The 22,700-nt window shown below is 36.3% G+C and overlaps 1 protein-coding gene across 16 annotated transcripts in view; it reads left to right on the top strand.

Moving 5' to 3' along the window:
* The window catches only part of CASK (calcium/calmodulin dependent serine protein kinase), a 358,208-nt gene that overhangs the window by 283,522 nt on the left and 51,986 nt on the right, over positions 1 to 22,700 (top strand). For 15 of the 16 annotated variants that reach the window (XM_019747875.2, XM_019747874.2, XM_019747869.2 and 12 more), the window contains 3 exons: positions 495 to 616; positions 18,562 to 18,639; positions 20,941 to 21,021. In XM_019747875.2, the coding sequence (XP_019603434.1) occupies positions 495 to 616; positions 18,562 to 18,639; positions 20,941 to 21,021 (281 nt within the window). Of the gene's footprint in view, positions 1 to 494; positions 617 to 16,735; positions 16,795 to 18,561; positions 18,640 to 20,940; positions 21,022 to 22,700 lie in introns of those variants that run through there. The other variant, XM_074324237.1, reaches the window with a different exon arrangement.

Below are 22,700 nucleotides of genomic sequence, written 5' to 3'. Positions count from 1 at the left end.
ATCCTAAGAAGCCTGTTTTACACCACAGGAGCTCCCGTTTTGAAGGTTTGTCCCTAAGATCTACAGTTAGCTTTACCTTCCTTCTGTTCTTGATGGAATGCATGTGTGTGAAAGGTTCACCTGTGTTATTTCTGTAATACTGCAAAACATCATGGGGTCATGGAACCCACATTCTTCTGATGTATATAACTTGCTGCACCCAGATCTTCTAACTCAATTAGAGTTGATGAATTTCCTTAATTCGCGTAAGACAAGCTTCCATTTACTTTGAAAAATGAGGAGCATACAATACATTATTAAGAACGTAAACTCACTGAAAATACTCTCTCCTTCAGTGATATGAAACTCATTTAAGTCTATCCTTCACTACAGATACTAACCTTTGAAGTTCTGTTTGTTAGTCCATTGTTCCGAAGTGCAAGATTTAGGTTACAAAGGTTAGTTTGACATTGACTTTCTGTACTGGCTGTTTCTTTTCTGTTTGTTCCCCTTAGGAGCAGTCTCACAGGTGCTAGACAGCCTGGAAGAAATTCATGCACTTACAGACTGCAGTGAAAAGGACTTAGATTTTCTACACAGTGTTTTCCAGGATCAGCATCTTCACACACTACTAGATGTAAGTCTTTCTTTTCATTAATTTTTTGGTAAGTTGAATGTTTAGCATACCGTTTTTACTTTACATGAATTTGCAGATGTCCATCATAACAGTCCTTTTCAGTTGCCTTAAGTCTGAGAGAAATGTGGGAAATCATCCATCACAGATTCATAATTGAAATAAAGTGCTATGTTGTATATAGCACAAATGCAATACAGCCTAACAAGTCACAGTGAAAAATTATGTGTATGTATGTGTGTGTATCTCTGTTAAAAGAATCCATTGACCTTAGCTTTGATTACTTTTTATTGCTTTAAACATTGTTTTAAAACACTGCACCTCAAGCATGAATATAGGAGAGAGAAAAGACAGTAAGATATTGTGCAATGGACTGTGTTCACACATTTCATATTTATTATTGCCAGTTTTTATAGACTCAGTGTCTTCTTAAAACATAAGAATATACTCCAATATTAAATTTGACAGGCTACATTGACAGCGGATTGAGATGCAAAGAAAAATCAGAAGCTGACAATTCACATGTACCTTCATTTCAGTCACATTTAAGGAAAATGCCTTTCTGAGAGAACTTGGACCACTTCAGCAGTGAAAAGTTTCTTAGCGTATATTAGTCTACTAGTACATATTAGTCTTTTTACAAGAAAAATGTTCCTTAAGAGAATGATATTTGCTTTGGGGTGCCTGTAATTTTTGGTGTCAACTCTGATCAATGCACCATATGATGCAAATTAAAGGAAAATTTCCCAGAATGGATTCTACAGAATATTGCTCTGGGAGATGGTGATGGGTGTTGCCATGGGGGGGGGTGATCTTAAATTTATTGGCTAAATTATTGATTGACTAAATAAGTGTGGGAAATGCTACGTACTTTATTCCCTTTGTATAGAGTTACAATGGATGTTAGTATATTAACACCCCTGATATGTCCTGTAGCAAAGAAATCTGATTAAGAGTATTTTTCAAACTAATTTTGGCACAGAACTTTTATTCACAATCCTGTCAAATTAATGAGGACTAGTTTGGGGAAAACTAAGCTGAGAGTGTTGCATTACATTTCAACTTCCCCCTAAGCGCAGTCATAGGAATCTAACTAGCAATTGTTTCTTTCCATAAATTTGGTCAAATCAAATTAATTATCAAATTTTTAAAATTAGTTTGACTTTTTTATTTTATTCTTGCTCACATCACCGTCTAATGCAAGTGGATGAGGGAGGTCTCTTCCACATAGTCATTCATGGATTCAGGTATCTTCCACTGCCATCCCCCAGGGCTTTGGAATCTTCCACTGCATTCTTTACACCCAGCTAGCTAATGAAAGAAAATGGAGACTTTTTCAGGGTCAAGGCTGGAAATGGACTATATCACTTTTGCCCACATTCCATTAGCAAGTACTAGTTACATGCCTACGCAGCTGCAAAAGAGCTGGGAAACATAGTTTTTAAAAGTAAAATAAGCCATATAGAGAAAGACAAATACTGCATGGTATCACTTACACGTGGAATCTTAGGGGGGAAAAATGGAAACAGAGTAGAATGGTAGAATGATGGTTGCCCCTGGCTGCAAAGATAGGGGAAATGGAGAAAAGTTGGTAAAAGGGTACAGACTTTCAGTTATAAGATGAATCAGGCCTGAGAATCTAAAGTAGCACATGGTGACTATAGTTGACAATACTGTATTGTGTGATTGAAATTTGCTAAGAGAGTAGACTTAAGTGTTCTCATCCAAAAAAAAAAATATGTGAGGTGACGGATGTGTTAATTAACTTGATTGTGGAAATCCTCTTATAATTGTATTTGTCAATTTTGCCTCATAAAGCTAAAAATGTGCTCAGGAAGATAAGGAAATAGCTCTTCTCTTTAGTGTAATTTATCTCAAGTAATTTGAGGATATTTCAGATTAAGTTCATTTCAAATAACTGTTACTTAGGTACCAAAAACCTTTGAAATTCGTTCTATTTTATGGATAATTGCTAGCATTCCTCCTTCTTCTCCTCCTCCTTCTTTTTCATCATCATCATCATGGTTGTCATTGTTATGTGCTATTTGAAGCAAAGTTTGACCTCTATTCATTGGTTGTTTAAATATCTATTGTTCTTTCATTGCTTCATATGATGCAGAAAGTTTTCCCAATTGTCAATTTCCCATAGAAGTCAACCCTTTACTAGAACTCGTATGCAGGATATATGAAAGAAACTGCAGCAGAGCATGGAGATTTGGGTTATTTAAGTATAGTCAGTGGTTAGGTCTTTCCTAAGATTCACTGACCTTCTTTAGATCAAGGACTTCTTGTCATTTAAAGGCTCAGAGAAGCCCAAATTGGTTTTTGAAGTTGCATTTTTCTTACTAACGTAACAACGTGTCTGAGCACTGCAAGCATGAAACCGCAGGGGAAATGCAAGAACATTGCTAGTTTTTACAAGGAGGGGAGGATGGTCGGACACAGACTGGACTGTGGAGCTGAGCCAGGCTGCCAGTTATTGCCCAATGATGAACTTCGCAGACCTCACTGGAAACATTTATTTTTGAATAACTGCTGCATTCTTGGGTAGACACTGTTACAACTTCAGAAGAGACTCAGATTTTAGTGAGGAAAAACATGCTTAAACTTCTCTTGGATGTTTATGAATTGTAAAGTTGTATCTGCAGTATCAGCATCTGCTCCTTGAAAAGGAGATGGGGGACTGAAAATGAATTGTGCCCAGTAAAGTGACACCATGTCTGCAGAATTTGGCAGACAAGTGCTGCATGGGAACCCCTTTTCCCTCCTGAAATGACTGGACAGGGTTGGGATGCATTTGGTTCTGAAGAACGAAACTGAGCTGTCCTTCAATGAAAGCTTAATCATGAATGACCTAAGCCATCATTAGAATATGCCCTCATAACCAACAGCCCATAAATACAGTTCATTAAGCTCTTGTTGCAGAGCTAACAGACTGCATTACCAATAATGTAATCAATGAAGAATTCAAGTGGCTGCCACATACAGAAATCTAGCTATTAAATTTTTTTTTAATTTCTTTTTTATTGGGGAACAGTGTGCCCTTCCAGGACCCATCAGCTCCTTGTCAAGTCATTGCCTTCAATCTAGTTGGGGGGGGGGCGCAGCTCACTGGCCCATGTGGGAATCGAACCGACGACCTTGGTGTGAGCACTGCGCTCTAACCACTGAGCCAACCAGCCGCCCCATTAAATTCTTTTTAATTTAAATTAATATTTAAATGTTTAGAGTAGGCACAAAAAAGGAACATGATATGACCAACTCTTGAGAAGAAGCTTTTCCAACTTTGACCATTAGTTTTTCTTCATTCTAATGTTCTATATCCCAAGCTTAGATTTGCATTGTTTCGGTTTTTTGTTTCGTTTTGTTTTGTTTTCAGTTTTTATTAAATTTATTGGGGTGACATTGGTTAGTAAAATTACATAGGTTTCAAGTGTACAATTCTATAATACATCATCTGTATATCACATTGTGTGTTCACCACCTGAAGTCAGTTCTCCTTCCATCACCATATATTTGACCCCCTTTACCGTCTTCTACATCCCCCTCCCCCCTTTCCCTCTGGTAACTACTTATTGTTTTGTTTTTGCAAAATCAACGTTGCTTCCTTTTTAAGGATTCCAAGTAGTGACACCTAATGCCACAGCTTTGTGGACCATGGATTGATTGTTACTGAGCCATGTTATGAAATATCTTTATTACATTTAAATAATTCCTATTAATTCAATGATACTCTAAATAGCTAAGTTTGAAGCCACAATTTTTAAGCTGACGAAAAGAACTAGTATTAAGTTCCTATGGAAGACTAAAAGTTCATCAAGTACTTTATTTTTTCTAATTGTACTTTTAAAACAATAACAAGCTCAAAATTCGAGGAAACATTGTTAGCATTTGTTTGGAGGAAACAAAACATCTGTCAGGTTGAAAGAATTTACAGTAAAACCAAAGAAGAAATACTGTGGTTCCACTGAAGGGGGAAATGCTTCTTATTTAAATTCTAGTAAAATATACCTAGTTTAATCTGTAGTTACAAATAGATCCAGAATCTCTAAATATTTGCTACCCAACCAGTTCCACCTGCTGCTCCACAAGACATGCTGCTTGCTCATCATTTTGTGGGAAGAAATAGAGGCTTGAGGAGGAGCTGTGCTTGGCCCAGCTTATTCCAGTGTGTCTACTTTCAGAAATTAAAAGCACTGTGCAGAGATGATCTGTGTATGAAATACATAGATCAATTGTAGTACGATAGAATTTGATAAAGCTGCCATAACAAAGTACCACAAACTGGGAGGCTTAAAATAGTAAAAATGATTCTCTCACAGTTCTGGAGGTCAGAAATCCTAAATGAATGTGCAGTAGGGCCATGCTCCCTCCAAAGCCTCCAGGGAAGAATCCTTCCTTGCCTCTTCCAGCTCCTAGTAGTTGCCAGCCCTCCTTGGTGTTTCTTGGCTTGTAAATGCATCACTCCAATCTCTGCATTCATCTTCATATGGAGTTCTCCTCTGTATGTGTGACTCTGTGTCTACACATGTCCTTCTATAAGGACATCAGTCATTGGATTTAGGGGCCACCCTGCTCCAGTATGACCTCATCTTAATTATATCTGTGAAGACCCTATTTCCAAATAAGGTCACATTCTGAGGTTCTGGGTAGACATTAATTTTGAGGGGACAGTATTCAGCCCAGTACAGCATGGAAAACTGACTTTGCCCAGAACTGATTCTTCAGGTGTGAGTGTGAATTACCCACATCTAATATAAAATAGTGAAATGTGACCCTGTTGTTCCTTAATCAGGCTTTCTTGGGAATTGGTGTTAAACTATAATTGTATCTTTTAATGATATTTTGAATCAGTTTTGGGCTGGAACTTGTATGTGATAAATTGGATGGTCAGATGATGGACGTATTTTTGATGGACTGAAAAATCAAGTTTATTTTTAGATAAAAAGCATTTTGCAAGTGTTACTTGGTGGTGATTCTCAGTCTTCTCAATTTCTTATGGAAATGTTCTTATTACAGAATAAATGTTTATTTTGTAAGTCAACAGTGTTCTAAAACATTGTTAAATGACATTTATCTGTCTCTGCCAAACTCTGACAACTAAGTTTTAAACATTTACCCACCATCTGTCATACATCCGAACAGCTGTTAACATTTATTACATACTGCTGTTTCCATAGTAAATGTGATACCCCACCTAATTAAGATTATTTTTGTGGGAAATCCTAAAATTATTTTTTCTAAAAATATAATCAGTGATTAGATTAATAAAACAAAAATTAACTGCAGTAACAACTCAATTTAGCAGTTTTATATTAATTTATAAGTAGATTTTTATAATAGATCAAGTAATAGTTTTAAATATTGCATTAGAAATAAACATATCTGGAATCCTCCATATTTAATATTACTGACATCTATTTTTATAATTGTTTACTGTTTAGGGAAAGTTAGAGAGATTTTCTATCTGACCTGGAGTTAGCACTGGAAAATTACAACTCTTGATTTACTATTTTGCTTTTTTGAGATGATATTAAATTAGTAGTCATATTTGGGAACAGCATATTTTTAGAACTTAGAAGTTTCCTAAAGGGAAAAAAATGGAACTTCTGCAGTAATTTGATGTTTTTGAGCCAGTTGGGGTCTGAGAAATAAGTTGATACATTGTTAAATTTGGATGTTTAAATAGATTACCAGTCAGGAAATGCCAAAGTTAAGTTTCCCATGAATTTATAGTCCAGTCGACTGGCACTTAAATGTCTGGAATAATAAAGCCTATCTGAGGACCTTCAAAGACTGAGCTACTGGTACCTTCTCAGGGTCCCATGCCGTCTTAAGAATCCGCTTTGGCAAATATGAAACCAGCTGGACAGTGGGCCAGTGGTGGTGGTTCTTGTATTGCTTACCTCCTGGGGCTGGAGATTGAAGTGCGCTGCTGCTCACTTTGGGTACTGGGCTCTCTCATTCCACTGTTACTAACTGGATGGGCAAAATCTCCCATATCTGTTTCCATCAGTGTATGGCAGTATCAGTGTCAGTAGAAAAGTACCACTTAAAACAAAATTCCGGGGGTAAAGAGAGCTAGCGATATCATATGTCCTGAATATTTTCAAAGTAGTTTTTCTTCATTCTTAATGTAGATATCAATAAACTTAACTCCCTCCCCCCCAAGAGCTACTAAGGTATATGGTCATTTGTTAAGCAGCAATAGAAAACTAATACAAGCAGAAACAAAACAAGGACTGTCCACTCCTACCACCTCTATTCAACATTGTACTGGAGATTCTGGCCAGTGCAGTAAGGCAAGAAAAAGAAATTCAAGGCATGCAGATTAGAAAGGAAGAAGTAATACCATCTTCTTGCAGAGAAATTTTTTTAACTTTTTATTTTAATTGGGGACTATCGGGGAACAGTGTGTTTCTCCAGGGTCCAGCAGCTACAAGTCGTTGTCCTTCAGTCTAGTTGTGGAGGGTGCAGCTCAGCTCCAAGTCCAGTCACCGTTTCAGAGCTCATGCTCTAACCAACTAAGCCATCCGGCCACCCCTCCGGCAGCTCAGCGGCAGCTCGTTGTCTTCAATCTAGTTGTGGAGGGTGCAGCCCACCGGCCCATGTGGGAATCGAACCGGCAACCCTGCCGTTCAGAGCTCATGCTCTAACCAACTGAGCCATCCGGCCACCTGAGAAATAGTCTTGTATGTAGAAAATCCTAAGGAATCTATGAATGATCTACTAGAACTAATGGCAAGTTTATCAAGATTTCAGGGTACAAGATCAATATATAAAAATTAACTATACTTCTATATACAAGTATTGAATCATGTGAAAATAAAATTAAAGAAATTCACAATGCTATCAAAAAGAGTAAAATATTTAGTGGATGGCACAAAAGAAGTATAGGGCATGTACACTAAAAACTACAAATGTTGCTGAAAGAAAATCTAAATAAATGGAGAGAGATATCATATTGTTGGATTAGAGGACTCGATATAGTTAAGATGGCAGTTTTCCCCATATTGATCTGTAGAGTCAATGTAACCTTTATCAACATCCCCACAGATTTTTCTTTTTGTAGAAGTTGACAAGCTGATCTTAAAATTTGTATGGAAATGACAAAACAGTTTTGAAAACAGAAAAACAGTTGGAGAACTGATTTCAAAGGTTACTATAATGCTACAGTAATGAAAATAGTATGGTATTGGTGTAAAGATAGACATAGATCAATGGAACAGAATAGAGTTCAGAAATAAATCCTTGTATGAGGGTTTGTTTATTTATTATTTATTATCAATTAATTTTCAACAAAGGTGCCAAAGCAATTCAGTGGGGAAGGAATAGTGTTTTGTTTTTTAAACATGGTACTGGAACAACTGGATGTCCATATGGCAGAGAAATGAACTTAGACCCTTAACCTCACACCATACACAAAAATTTCCACAAGATGGATCATAGATCCATTGTAAACTTAAAACTATAAAACTTTTAAAATATAGGAGTAAATTTTCATTACCTTGGATTAGGCAGAGAGTTCTTAGATATAACACAACGGAACTTTCAGAAATGAAGGAAATGTTCTAAAACTGGATTGAGATGATGGTTGTATAACTGTATGAATTTACCAAAAATCATCATCCACTTACACAGGGACATTGTACAGTTTATAAATGATATCTCAATTAAATCTTTTAAAAGTGAAAAAATGAAAAGTAACATATTTCTTTTTATTTAAGAAAATCTGTTTTACCCTTTTTGTGTTATTTTAAGGGAAAGCACTGTTGGCAGTTTCTTCCATGTGCTATGGGTTATTGTGTACTGTGGATCCCATAGTGTCATTTAGAATCCATTGCTGCCACTACAAACATCGGTTTCCAGTGTCTCCTGGCATTGTCCCTGTGTCCTAACACCTGTCTAGCAAAGCCAAGCTGCCTGCCCTCTGCAGTGCTCACAGAGCCCACTGAAAGGGTCATTCCAGTAGCTTTCACAGGGTCATTACACTGATTTCCCCATCTCAATATTTACTTCTATGGCTAACACTTTACTTTTTACTGACTTTAAAATGTTGAATTTGTTCTTCTTTCCCAAGAACTGTTTTATTAACCAACATGTAGTTGTGCCCTGTGGAAGAACTCCAAATTATCTTTTTTGTTTAAAAACATGATGAATTACATAGTTTTATGTATTTTGCAATGGGGGGGTACCTTCTCAAAAGGACAGCTTTTAGTTTATTCTTTTAGTTAATTTCTTCTACATTCAAATACATGTTTGTCATTTCCCAAAGTTCACAGCTTTTCTGTAGATTTTATTTGACATAATATCAATCTTTTTGTCTTTTTCTGTGGTAAAATGTGCATAACATAAAATTTACCATTGTGAATTTTTAACTGGACTGGACATTTAATTTTTAAATGTCCAGTTCAGTGGCATTGAGTGCATTCACACTGTTGTGCAACTGTCACCACCATGCACCTCCAGAAGTTTTTCAGCTTCCCCAAATGAAACTCTGTACCCCTTAAACACCAACTCACCATTTCCTTCTCTCCCAGCCTCTGGCAGCCACCATTCTACTTTCTGTCTCAGCGAATTTGACTACTGTAGGTACCTCACATTATAAGTGGAATCATACCATATTTGTTCTTTTGTGACTGGCTTATTTCACCTAACATAGTGTGCTCAAGGTTCATTCATGTTGTAGCATGTGTCAGAATTTCCTTCCTTTTAAAGACTGAAAAATATTTCATTGTGTATACCACATTTTGTTGTTTCATTCATCCAATGTCAGTGTTTTATGGTAGACAGTTATGTAATAGGAGAAACCAAATTTTCAAAGTAAAGCTGTCTGGTAGTAGGGAATTCAGCCTTATTAGTTCCATCCCCAGGCAATTGCTCTATCTGGGCTCCAAGTTAGCTCCTATATTCTACATCTTTGTAAAAGGAAGGTGTGGTTTTCACTGAAAGTATTATTAACTACAGGAGTCCCTCTAGTTCCCTCATTTGTTCAGATGAATTACTCCTTAAAACAGGGATTGGAATTTACTCTGAAATACCAAGAATAATGAATCGGCTTATCCACGGTACCAGTGTTTCCCACCGGGTGCCATTCTCTTTTTATGACATCACAGCCAACCTTACCAGAAGGCAAAGGAATGTTCAAAAAGCCTTCAGAGTGCTGCAAGCACTGATTCTTCTTCATGCTATTTTCAAGGAAAGGAGGGGATTTCCCCCTAGAAAGGAATGCAGTATAGGCTTTTTCCTCATGCTTTCTTTTGTTTGCTCAAGAATAAGCATTATGATTTGTTTCTTACAGGGTTCAAAGGAATTCAGTTAAAGAACATTCAATGGGATTGGCTTGCAGCATTCACAATCCAAGAACTTAGCTGTTTCTTCTCTTTGTGGCCCTTCAAACATTATACCATAAAACCACTTCTGCTAGACTGTTTTTGTTTTCTTCTCTCTTAACTTTCCACAACAGAAATTCATTTTTGCTACAGCTACTTGTACCAAAGCTTGGTGTTTACCTATGCAAAATAAAAGTCATATCATAAGTCAGAAATTATTGTACTGCATCTGTAATTACATAAAATAGTATATGACAGACACACCTAATGTAAATGTTTTCTTTTAAAGCAGCAAATTATTAATAGTATATTCATTTAGTGTAAATATCATTTAAATATTATTGCAGAAGAGCTCATTAGGAAATGAGGTTTTAACACTTTAAAAATGTTTTTAGTGTGTGTTTTTTTTAATAATTGTTTTTTTAGTTTCAGGTGTTATTGGGTTTTTTTAATAGAAAAGAAATTTATATCATAGTGAAATTTCTCAGTTGGGCAAACTCTTGTATCTAGTATTAAAAAGTGCCCCATTTCAGAAAGTTTTTTATTAAAAGCAAAATAAACCCTGCTATTTCATCTATATAGGCTTTTTCCTCATGCTTTCTTTTGTTTGCTCAAGAATAAACATTATGATTTGTTTCTTACAGGGTTCAATTTTAGCGTTATTTGGCAACTGCAAAAGGCCTAGAGAACAGTCAAGTTAGGTCATCTGAGGCCAGGGTTTGAGTTTCTCAGAAAGAGCTGACAGAAATCCGCCACAGTAGCTTAACACTGTTAGTCCACCAAAGGGACAGTCTTTTTAGATTGAACTAAAAGGTCAAGGAAGTCTTAATTTCCTAAATTCAAAACTAAATCCCCGTAAGTACAATGTTCTAATGGGACTTAAAAGCAGGTCTATACACAGACAAATAAAACGTAAGCCAAGCAAGCCTCCTTAGGGGTACCTTCGCTTACATAATCCCAAGTATTTTTTACAACTCTTTCATGAAATCTTCAGATGGCCCAGATACACTAATTTTTAGTTTCCTATTTGCTGTCAGAAGAAAACTGTCATAATGGATTTAGTTACAGTAGCATATTACTAAGCCAGCGGGCCCCTTTTTAAGATTTCAAGTAATCACCCCATCGTAATTTTCTAAAACTTTTTTTTAATTAAAGTTTATTGGGATGACAATTGTTAGTAAAGTTACATAGATTTCAGGTGTACAATTCTGTAATACATTATTTATAACTTGATTTAAGCTAGCATTGCACTGCTGTACTCTTAGGCTAAAGCTTTCCTGGGATGTCTAACTCAAGGGCTTCCAGGAACATTCTTATTGGCCACTAAATACAATATGCAGTATATCGGGTGTCCATTTCTGACTTGAATTGCCCAATATAAGCTGGACCATAGTATTGGTAGCAGCCCTGAACCTTCCTCCAGAGAAAGTCTAAATGCCAAAGTGAGACTCCTGCTACTTTAGTACGGTCACTAGATTTGTGGAGTTGATGCCCGTTTTTTAAATGTAAGAAACAAGTTTAGTTTAAGAGTTATAAAATTTAGCTATTTACACGTTTTCAGAACTTCTAGAGGGAAAGTTAGCACGTAGTACAAATGGTGAAGGATAATGTGCAAATAAAATGGAAGTTCACTCTTCAGATGAATGTGGCTTTATCTCCATCCAGATGAAGAATCATCTGCATGACAAATCTTTGAGTGCTTTCTTCAGCTATTTGTTAAAAACTGATTTTCAGAAATTTTGTAGAATCTAAATTTTTAGGAAAAACAATTTTTAGTGCTGATAAGTAGGCATTTTTGTATCTCATAAAAAAGAAAAAATGTCCTAGGTGATTTTAATTTTTTTGTAAATCATAATATCCCAATGACGCATAATTGTTCATAGATTTGTAAGATGGGCAGGTTATGTCAGTTCCTCCCAAAGTTTAATTATAGCTCCTTAAATTTTTGAAAATGCCATTTTAAATTTTGTAGTGTGTTTCTTTCACACTTATATTTCTCATCATGCAATCTTTAAGCCGCTGTTAAATATACTGCTCTTTTCCTAGTTTGGACTGTGTCATGTTTAATGATGCCAAAGATATTTAAAAGGGCGTTTTCATATTTTTAACCAAGAGACAGCAAGTTTATATATAAACTTGAGCAGGAGACAAATAGATTTTAGATCTCAGAAGATTTCTCCGATCTCTAATTTCTGAAAATCAGCTCCAGTGCAGTAGTTGGATATCAGTTCCTTATATTTTAGTAATAAATCTTCTTTCCCTAACATTTTGCTGGGTTTCAAATGTATTTTTTTAATTCTGTTGGATATGACTGATCTGCTGGGTTCACTGAAAAGATGTGACATTGGAACTTTGTTCCTAATCACATAGGTTCTTCAAAACAATGTAGTCTTAATAAGATAGTCTCTATTTCCAGTATAAGTTATTTCAATTCCATCATTGTTGTGCAGTGTAAACTTGTGATCTGTGTTATTATCTGTTTTACTAGGGTCACAGGCACATTTCATTACATACTTTGTAACTATTTGACTCTTGAACACTTCAGTTCTTCTCCAGCAAGGAGCTTCTTCAGTATCTTCAGGGTTCCCTGCAACTCTACAAATCCATTCATTATTTAGCCCATGTCTGCAGTCTAGTTACAAAAGTTACAATCTTTCTCAACAAATATACCTTCTGGTCCTTGGATTTGGTTTTCTCTGTACTAAAAACCTAGTGGGACACATAACCCAGTGACAGTAACTTTACAGGTTCTCTGCCAGCCGTCACATTTTAAATGTTGATCTTGCTAAAAGCTGGGTATAAACTATGAGCAAAACAAAGGTTTCTATTTGAGGACTAGAAATCAGAGAAGACAGTGAGATATAATGAAGTATGGTAACACATGAAACGATTTAGTGTTTTGAATGTAAATAAAAAGTGACATATAAACTGATTTCATCGTCTTTATGTTTGAAAGTACAATCTCAGGAGAGTTGAATTTAACGTTACCACTCACTTTATTCTGCTTTGTTTAAAACACCCCGTCTCAAATACAGAATGTTCCCTCCTAATGGAACTGTGCTCGTGCTCCTTGACAGAAAGATAAAGCGTGTCTGTAGCTGTGTGTGGTCATACCTGACCCAGTGCCAGAGACTGGCCGAGAGCAGGCCTGCCTGTGAGGGAGACAGTGTGAAACAGTCTGTTCCCCTTGCAGCTGTTCATATTTCCTCATTTTGCCTTTTTCTTTAAATAAAAAGTGCTGAGGCTGGGTAAATATAATTTCATTTGAAAGAGAAAACAAACAATAATCAATTCATTCTTGTTTTCTCTCTGGGGATAATTTATTAATATTCTTCCCTCCCTCCCTCTGCCTCACCCTCCATACCTCAGCTTTACAAATACACGTGATATCTTCAAATTTCAGGAAAGCAAATAGCAAAGGAAATATATTTTGTCATTTCAATCAACCTTGAATTTAAGCTTCTAGAACAGCCAGATGCAGCTCTCAGGCCAAATCCAGCCAGCCACCTGTTCTTGTAAGTAAAGTTTTATTGTAACCCAGCCATGCCTATTCACTTATGAGTTGTTAATGGCTGTCTTCTCATACACAGCAGGATTGAGTGGTTGTGACAGAGTTCAAATGGCCTTCAAAGCCTGAAATATTTACCATCTGGCCCTAAAAGGATTAGGATTCTAACATTATTTAACAGGGCAAGGCTTATAGTTGATTGGTAGATATCCTTCAAGTCATATTTAGTGTATTTTTTTCCTACAACCTGTAAATGGCATTTTCTACAGTTCTTTCCCCAAGTATTTGCTAAGATATCTCCCTGACATGAGACTTTGTGTATTACTGAATTCTAATCTGGTACAAAAGAAAGGACAGCTCACCAGGCGGCCACGATCTAGTCACTGCTGCTCTGGCTGCAGGACCCTGAGCTTGTCACTTTGCCTCACTGGACCTCAGCTTTCTCCTTCTTAAAATGGAGGATTTGAATCATGTTAATATCTAAGATCCCTTCTACCTTGAAAACTTGTGAAGTAAGCCATACTTGAAACATACAAAACAAAAAACAAAAAAATTAAATGTGGTCAAAATATAATTTCTTAATTTTGCAGGAAATTTTTTAACTACACAAGCAGGACTGAAGATAAATGATATCTGGCTCCTAAAGAAACAGGCTAAGAAATAAGTATTCCCACTGTTTATTTTTATGTTACTCTGAATTTTTTAAAAAGTATGTCTATTTATAGTTCCTATGCACCAGCTCAAATACTCATTTGTTTTTTAAAGAAACATGTATTAAACATCTACTGTGTACTCAGTCCCATGCTTAAGTACTGTTACAGAATATCAAAGAATTCAAGAGTCTGTTTGTGGAAAAAAGAAAGAAGTGCTTAAACAGCATGTTCTATAATCTTGTCCCTCATGCAGCCATTGCCCCCCTTGTCTGTTAATGCCTTCGGTGTGGCAGACATCCAGATGTTGACCCTGTCCTGGGTTGCTTCTGCCCCCAGCTGTTACCGCACAGCTACTTAACTTCTGGGTCCACTTACTCTGTGCAGACAGCTTTCTTGGGCAGGTTCCATCAAGAAGGCTCCAGCCAGATTACTTTCTGAGACAGCAACTTGACTCAGTGAGAAACACACACATTCTGGCCCCAGCATACAACACCAGTGTGGACTGCCCTCACCCTGCCATCAAGGGCTGCCCCTGGTAGCCTCCAGCCAGGAAAGAGGCAACAGTCCCTTTTCACTTGGAACCCCAAACACCACATATCAAGCTGCCCCCAAGCACTTTCTCACACCGGGCTCCTTCCTGGTGCACGAAGACAGGCCTTGTAAGTTGCTGCAACTCAGCAAGCATCCCTCCAAAGAATGAGATAGTGAGCTCTCCTTGCTGGCACCTCCAGTTTCCGTGCTTGATTCTTTTGGAGCATCCACCATCCTTCACTTGCACGAGGAAGGGGGCAACTCCCTCTCCTTTCTTCCCCATCAGGAAGGGAAAGGGAAAATCAAATACATGCTCTCCTCATCCTGTGATTCCTACAGATTCCAGGCTTCAGCTTCTGTAGGCAGAATGGGTGCTGGGATGAGTGTGGAAGGACCATTTTGGCCACCTTTCAGCAAGCCCTAGAGGGATGATCTGGCAGTTTCCTAGCCCACTTAGTGCCACTTACTTCCTACTGGCCTTGCCTCTGGACTTTAGCTGAAAGTCCAAAACAGACAAAGTCCCAAATCACATTATTCTGTATATTCTTTATACATAATGGACTCAGGGAGGAGGTAAAGTGTGCTAAGAAAGAGAAGCTGAAGCTTTCATTTGTTCTCAAAATCCAACCACCTATCACTTGCCCCCAGACCTTAACAAAACTCCACCTGGATTTGAACTTCGAACCCTGAATTTCACCTCATAGGCAACATACAATATGAAGATGACCCATAGGAATGAGAAGTTGAAAAGCTGCATATTTCTGACTCCTGTTTTAAAAACTTTTAAGTTACATTGCGTTCAAATTTCCATCCGTTGATGACTTTTTATTTACCTGTTTCACCATGTTTCTCAAACACTTTGTATTATGGGTATTCTTAAAATATTTTGAGTCCCTAAGGCAAAAATACAGTCACAGAAATTGAGGGGGAAAATGAAGGTTGGCATGTTATACATACACATAACTTGGTGCTGCTCACTGAGATCCTCTCCAGTTGATACTGCTGGAGCCCAAACTACTCTCCGGTCCCCAAAGGGACCAAGCTGCCATACGTTTCTGGTCCTTTGGTTATACATGTCTTTGGAATTTGTGAGTTCTTTGAGGACAAGAATTCTCATCCTTTTCATCTTCATAACCCTAGTAAATAGAACCCGAATGCCTAGTGTATAGTAAGACCTCAATAAATATTCAATGCGTGGATGCATGGATGCATGGATGGATGGGTGGATCAACAAGGGGTCCCTCCTTCCCATTGATAGTAGCCTGAGCCCCTTCCCTGCCCCTTCCTGCCTTGGCTCTTATTTCCCTTTTTGGTTAATGAGCGGGCAGTGGAGATTCACCATCTATTCTTAGCCACATGGACACCACCCATTTCATCCAGTGCCTGCCTTAAGAGCTCCAGTCCTGTGCTCTTCCTCGGAGCTGGAGGGGCAGAGCCCAGTGCCCCCAATTCAGGCAGAAGGCCCTTTTTTTTAATTGCTTCTTACTGTATCTGCCTTTGATAGTAAGCATCCCACCTCGCCCTCATCCCACCACTAGTTCAGTTGAACTTTGGGTGAGTGTGTGATGAACTGGATCAGGCCAGACCAAAGGAACAGAGGAAAACTTAATCTGAGCACTTTCCACAGAGCAGGGCCTTGAAAGCATCTGCAACCTGTGACATTCTAAGGCCAGAATGGTGGTTCTCACTTTACTTAGCTCTATGTCTCGGTTCTCTCATCTGTAAAGATGGGAAGTAGGGGTGTCAACTTTATAGAGTTGTTTGAGGTTAAATGAAGAATATAGGTGAAGAACTTTAAGTAGTACCTAGCATCTAATAAGTGCTCAATAAAAGCAATTGTCATTGTTATTATTAGTACTACACCTCTTACTCTCAGAACTTAACACTGGGCATAAAGATTTACAGCTACCTAAAGAGTTTGTTAAAGCACAGATTTCTGGACCCCCTTTTCAAATTCTGATTCACTAAGTCTGAAGTAAGGCCAAGGAATCTGTATGTTTAATCACCATTCCAGCTGATTATGCTATGAGTCTTCAAGAAACCACACTGACATAAGACCTAGGGAACCGTATTTGGCATAGTAAGACCAAGCCAAAAATAAAAAGTCTCCTGACAGAGAGAGAGCAATTCTGGGAGCTGTGGAATTTTTGTTGCTTTGTGAGTAAAAACAAATGTGCATTTATTAAATGTGTAAATAAGAACTAATCCTAATCATACTTGAAGTTTTTGAAAGTAATGCTAGTAATAGCCCTTCGTGAAAAAAAAGGCAATACTTTTTGTGATGAAATGAGGTATTATAAAGTGATAGTGCCGTCAGTATGTAAAGCCTTGAGTTAAATTTGCTTTTTTTTCAGAGTAGCATTCAAAAGTTTTAAAAATATTTTTATTATTCATGTAGCTTTTTTAATTGTGTTTAATTATCAATATTATGACATGTCAGGTGATGACTGTATTTTTTACGTGTTGTGTATTTTAAATGTTTTTTATTTAACTTATGGTTCTTTACTTGGGAAGGGGGTCTCCTGTTTTTTGCTGTATATGTACAGTATTGCTTTCATCTCTATAGACTAATCTAGGAGCCTAACACTGTGTATAACATCGTTTCTATGGGAAAATATATTCCCTAGTTCCAAAATCCAAAATTTACAATCTTTAGAAATAGAAACCAGTCAGAGGATGGAGACTTCCCACCTGTATTGTACAGAGATTTGGGCAAACTTTGGTGGAACAGCCACACATCACTAGCTGTCTAAATGTTAATATAATATTTTAAATAGACCAGCGTTTTACTAACCTACTTACACCATACAGGTTTCTGTTTTAGTAGTGCTTTCTTAATGCCATCATTTAAAAATAGTCACTACTCTATCCTCATATTGTTTTCATTAGGCATTTTTAAAATAAATTTATTTATTTGTCATTAGGCATTTATTTGTTTGTTGTTAGGCATTTTTATGTATGGTGTAGCCTAAATATCTACAAATCGTAAACCTTTGTCTTACATGAGTATCAACAAATCTAACTGTAATCTGAAGAATGCTTAGTCAATATTTGACCTCTCAACTAGCATAGTTGTGCATAGTAGGGGAGGTAAAAAAAGACAAAACCAAAACCAACCCCCCTAAAATCCCCACCTGTTTTAGAGAAGTTAGGAAATAGAAGTGGCAGACTAGCCAAGATCATTTTTAACTTGTCACTTTTCAAAGCAGATTGTTGAATGAGACATTTCATCTAAGGTAGAAAGTAATATTTTAATTGCATTTTCTACACTATAGAGATTTTTCTCTAATGAATTAATTTTCTTCAGAAAGTTAAATTTTGGATCATTTAGGTGTGTGGGGTTTTTAAAATAGATTTATATTCTTTCACAGTCTTCTCATACTCTGAATTTCAAATACAAAAGGAAAAAAAGTTTATGTCCATGATTTCCTGTGGAGAATGCCAGCACTGATACTGTTAATGACCAGCCCTAGTAAAATAAGCATAAATCTTTTGCGAGAACATTCCTTCCTAGAAGGAGTTGGGTTTGCCCTTTCCCAAGATTTAGATTTCCGTGAAAATTCTTTTAGGCATCTTGGCCAGAAACAGTTCTTTAATTTTACTCTGTATTCATCTTATTAAATGTTGCTTATATCAGAGGAAAACAATACTGTGATTACTAAAATATTGATGAATTTAAAATAAGGAAATTGCCACATTGACAGAATTTTGGACCATCTATTCAAATATGATTTTAAAGAAAGGTATGCATACAGCTCGTCTTCTGACAAGTTTCCTTGAATAAGAGATGATTAACAAGAAGATCCCACTGAAATCGTCAGCCATTTTAAGATGAAAATATTGTTTGGTGAAATAATAAATATGAAGCTCTGGATTTTAGCAAAGACTGATAAATGTTAATTGGATTTTCTCCTTTGCTTTTAGCTGTATGACAAAATTAACACAAAGTCTTCACCACAAATCAGGAATCCTCCGAGTGATGCAGTACAGAGAGCCAAAGAGGTAAGTGATATATTTTGTAAATGTATCAGGGTATCACATTTGCTACCTTTATTGAAAACATTTCTCCTGCACAGGAAGAGGCAGTTTCCTTAGAATCACAGTTGGACCATTATACTCAGATTTAATATTTCTAAGTTGATCACTGAGTATTTGCATAGAGAAAAGAAAAAAATCTCAGCAGCAGCATTGTCTAGATTTCTGGTTCTGGTTCTGCTGTGTAAACTTGAACACGTTAACATATCAATTTTGCTTCTCTTTTTTAAAAAAATTATTTTACTGCACTTGGTGGAAATAGGCATGCTCTGAAAATTTGAGTTGCTTTTTTAAGGTGGTAATGTTTGAAAGTTAATTAAATATCTACATCAACTAAGTTCAGATATAAGTCATTTTTATAAATTGTCAGTGTACATCTGTCATAGACGTTTTAAAACTTTTTTAATATAGACACATAACATTGCAAAAAGTTTGGAAAATAAAAATTCATTTATAACCCCATCACCCTAACACAGTAATTTTCATTTGCATATCCTTTTCCAGTCACTACCATTTGCATATAAATTTTCATATAGTTTCAATCAAAATGTATCTTTCATTTACCTAACATTACATAATGAGCATTTTTCCATGTGTCTACTTGGTCTTTGTATATATAAATTCTAATGACAGCATAATTTTTCTTTGTTATTACTAAATTATAATGAATTAGCAATTCCTCTATTGTTAGACACCTAGGGGTTTTTTTTCACTTGTTGATGTTATAAAAGTCTTTTTGCAAATATTTCCCTTTGAAAAAAATGTTTCTTATAAAGTGAGATTACTAAGTAAAAGAATATGAAAGACAGAATTCCCTCCCTATCAGATTTTAAACCCATACTGGAAAATATCGTATATTCACTGAGAAACAAGACCAGGGATGTGGGGTCTGCTAGGCCTGCCCATGTGGTCAGGACACCAGCCTGGAGCAGTTCTAACTTAGGAGACCACACGTCAGTGTTTAAAATCATAGACTGTGAAAGTAGTAGGGGACCAGAGAGAGTATATGGTTTCATCCTTTCATTTCACTGGTAGAAAAACTCAAAGCATAAAATACACCAAAAGTTGGCTTATCATCATTAAACCGTATGAATTACCAGCATAACCAGTCACTTGGTAAAGATGCATTTAGATAAGAAAGAAACCATGTAGTTTCTGTCTGTTCATTCATTCTACCTTGAGGAGGTGGTTCGATAGCACAATAAGTATGCTGCTGAAATCTAAGCCTTAGGCTAAATGACTTCATAATATCCCTTCCTGCCCCAGTATTAAGAGTCTCCAACTTGAAGTGATAGGTTCCTACTGGATGGATGACTTTTGTGCCCCTGACATCCAGTCCTGCTGAAGCAATCCTTGGTTGGATCCACTTTTGGGACTGAGTGCAATGTGTATAACCAACCACTCTGTGAGTCCAACCACCTGCTGTTAAGAATCTAACAGTATGTTTACTCTGAAAGAGAACAAAGGCTTTCCCCAGGGCCAATATCACATAACCAAATTTTAAATGGGTAAAGTCCATCCTGGTGTTGAGGAATAACTTTTGAAGAACAACTTCCCTTGAAAACAACCATTTCACCTGTACAGAGAAAATGTTAACACCTATAATTAGTGAAGAAAATTTGAGTAGAAAGAGAAAAGTTTGGGTTTTTGGTTTTTTTAATTATTCTCTTGGATTCCCTGACAATTAATCCTAGGAACCATTGGCAGAGGTGTGGTTCTTTCTATGTGGGGAGATGTGTATGGAAGATAACATTGATTCTGCCAGGTTGCAAGGAAAATTATCTGTGTTTTTCTTCTTTAAATTGTTTTTATTTGATCTATGTCATTTTAATCATTCTAAAAGGAATTGACAGTTTTGTTAATATAAAAGAAAGCTGTTATTAAGTTTTATTAGATTCATTTTGGTGGTGAGTTTGGAAAAAAGGTTTGTGGAGATATTTTTCCATTAACTGAATTAAAGTTACTTACACCTGTAATAAATATGTGCTGTGGACTTGTTTTGTTTTGTGTTTTTCAATAACCCTTTGGGTTATAGTTGGATAATATAGGCAGAGTCTATTACAGCAATTTGTTTTATTTTTGTTGCTATCAATACAGTTCTCTCATATATTAATAACCTTTGAATAAAATGATGAATTTTTCCAAAATAATTGTTTTGCCTGCCATTAAAAACTCATTCATAGTTTTTAACTTAAAAGAACTCTATATTTTTAAAATCTGACATCCTGTTTTCACTATTATATAGCTTGCTTATTTTTTATGTTTCAGGTATTGGAAGAAATTTCATGTTACCCTGAGAATAATGATGCAAAGGAACTAAAACGTATTTTAACACAACCTCATTTCATGGTAAGTAACTATTAAACTTCCATAGAACTAAAACCTTATTTTCAGAAGAAGTTTATAATATTTTTTTTAATTTTTATTAAAGTATAGTTGGCATACAATATTATATTAGTTTCAGGTGTACAACATAGTGATTCAATATTTATATACCTTGCAATGTGATCACCACAATAAGTCTAGTAACCATCTGTCACCGTGCAAAGTTATTCCCTGTGCTGTATATTACATCCCCATGGCTTATTTATTTTATAACTGGAAATTTGTACTTCTTATTCCCCTTAACCTTTAAAAACAGCTTGTAATATTCCTCATAAAACAGCCATCCTCATCAAATGCATTTTTATATGTATAATATCAGACTGTTAAGATTACAGTACCAACTAATACCAAATACATTAAGATTCGTTTGTTTACTTTGTGTCACAGTTGTAAATATGCTATTTTGAGGTGACTCTTCAAAGACTGCATTGTCATCAGACAAGAGATTTGCTTCCTGATAAGACAGTCCCTAAGTCACTGGAACTGTTTGTGTTACTTAAACCACAGGAGCTCAGATTGGAGACAGTTTTCACTAACAAAGAATTCTCTGAACCTAGGTGATATATTGGAAGAGTTATATCTCCTGACAATGCAAAACTCCTGTTTTCTTCATTCATTTCTACTATATGGAAAATAAGGATAACACCTGTATTTGGCAGATTATTATAAAACTAAATGGTTAAGCAGAACTCAAAATAGATAAGATACCTTTCTGTAGAAGAAGGTCCATAGTTGTCTACTTAACTGCAGTTCGAAGGCACAATTACAGATGGAAATTCATGTTGAATATAACATTTTTAAAACATTAGCCACATCAGTATATGTGGAATATATATGGAGGGTGGAAAATCCAGGTGACTGCCCATTGGGAGAAAATCTGACTTAAATCTATGTTATTACTACTATTGAGGTGATATTTTTAAAATAACAATAGCAGTATATAATAGGTGAATCATATCAGTTACTGTGAGTTTTGATGTACATGATACTTTATGATACAATGTTTTTAAAACTTTTACCCAGTCATTGAAATAGAATATTTCCTCAAAGTGACCACCTAAAAAGAAGCAATTACTGTATTCACCCTAACTCTCCCACCTAAACATGAAAGGCTGAATTCAAGTATAATCCTTGAGAATATTTGACTTGATTCCATGTGATAGCTGCACTCTCCAGTTACAGGAAGCCAGGTTCAGTCTAAACTTGTTTGTATTCACCTATGTCACATTCTAATACATGCCAGCCTGCTGGCGCAGACCCCTTCCCCAGTGAATGGGCACATCTCACTTCAGCTTGCATATTCTTATTGAATTTATTATCTCATTTAATTGTTATTATCTGTTTCATAGACAAGGAAAATGAAGACACACCTTAGTAGTATCCTCAAGTTTGAGAAATCACAAATATCAGGAGTTAATTACCCCTACTTAATATTATTGTGTTCCCTGATTGTTTCATATGTGTAGGCCACGTTTCCCTAGATTATAACTAATTCCCCTTTAGCCATCATGTCTTATATAGTGTAAAAATGGTTAAAGCTAGATTCAGGTGGACCTGGGATTGAACTCCACCTTGCCACCTCCAGTTCTGTGAACTCTGACTCTCTCTGAGCCAACCTCATGGAGTTGGAATAAGAATTAAGT

Source organism: Rhinolophus sinicus, chromosome X (assembly GCF_036562045.2).
Source record: "Rhinolophus sinicus isolate RSC01 chromosome X, ASM3656204v1, whole genome shotgun sequence".
NCBI classification, from domain to species: Eukaryota; Metazoa; Chordata; class Mammalia; order Chiroptera; family Rhinolophidae; genus Rhinolophus; species Rhinolophus sinicus.
The sequence above is the reverse complement of the archived record's forward strand: the minus strand, read 5'-3'. Positions and strand labels throughout refer to the sequence as shown.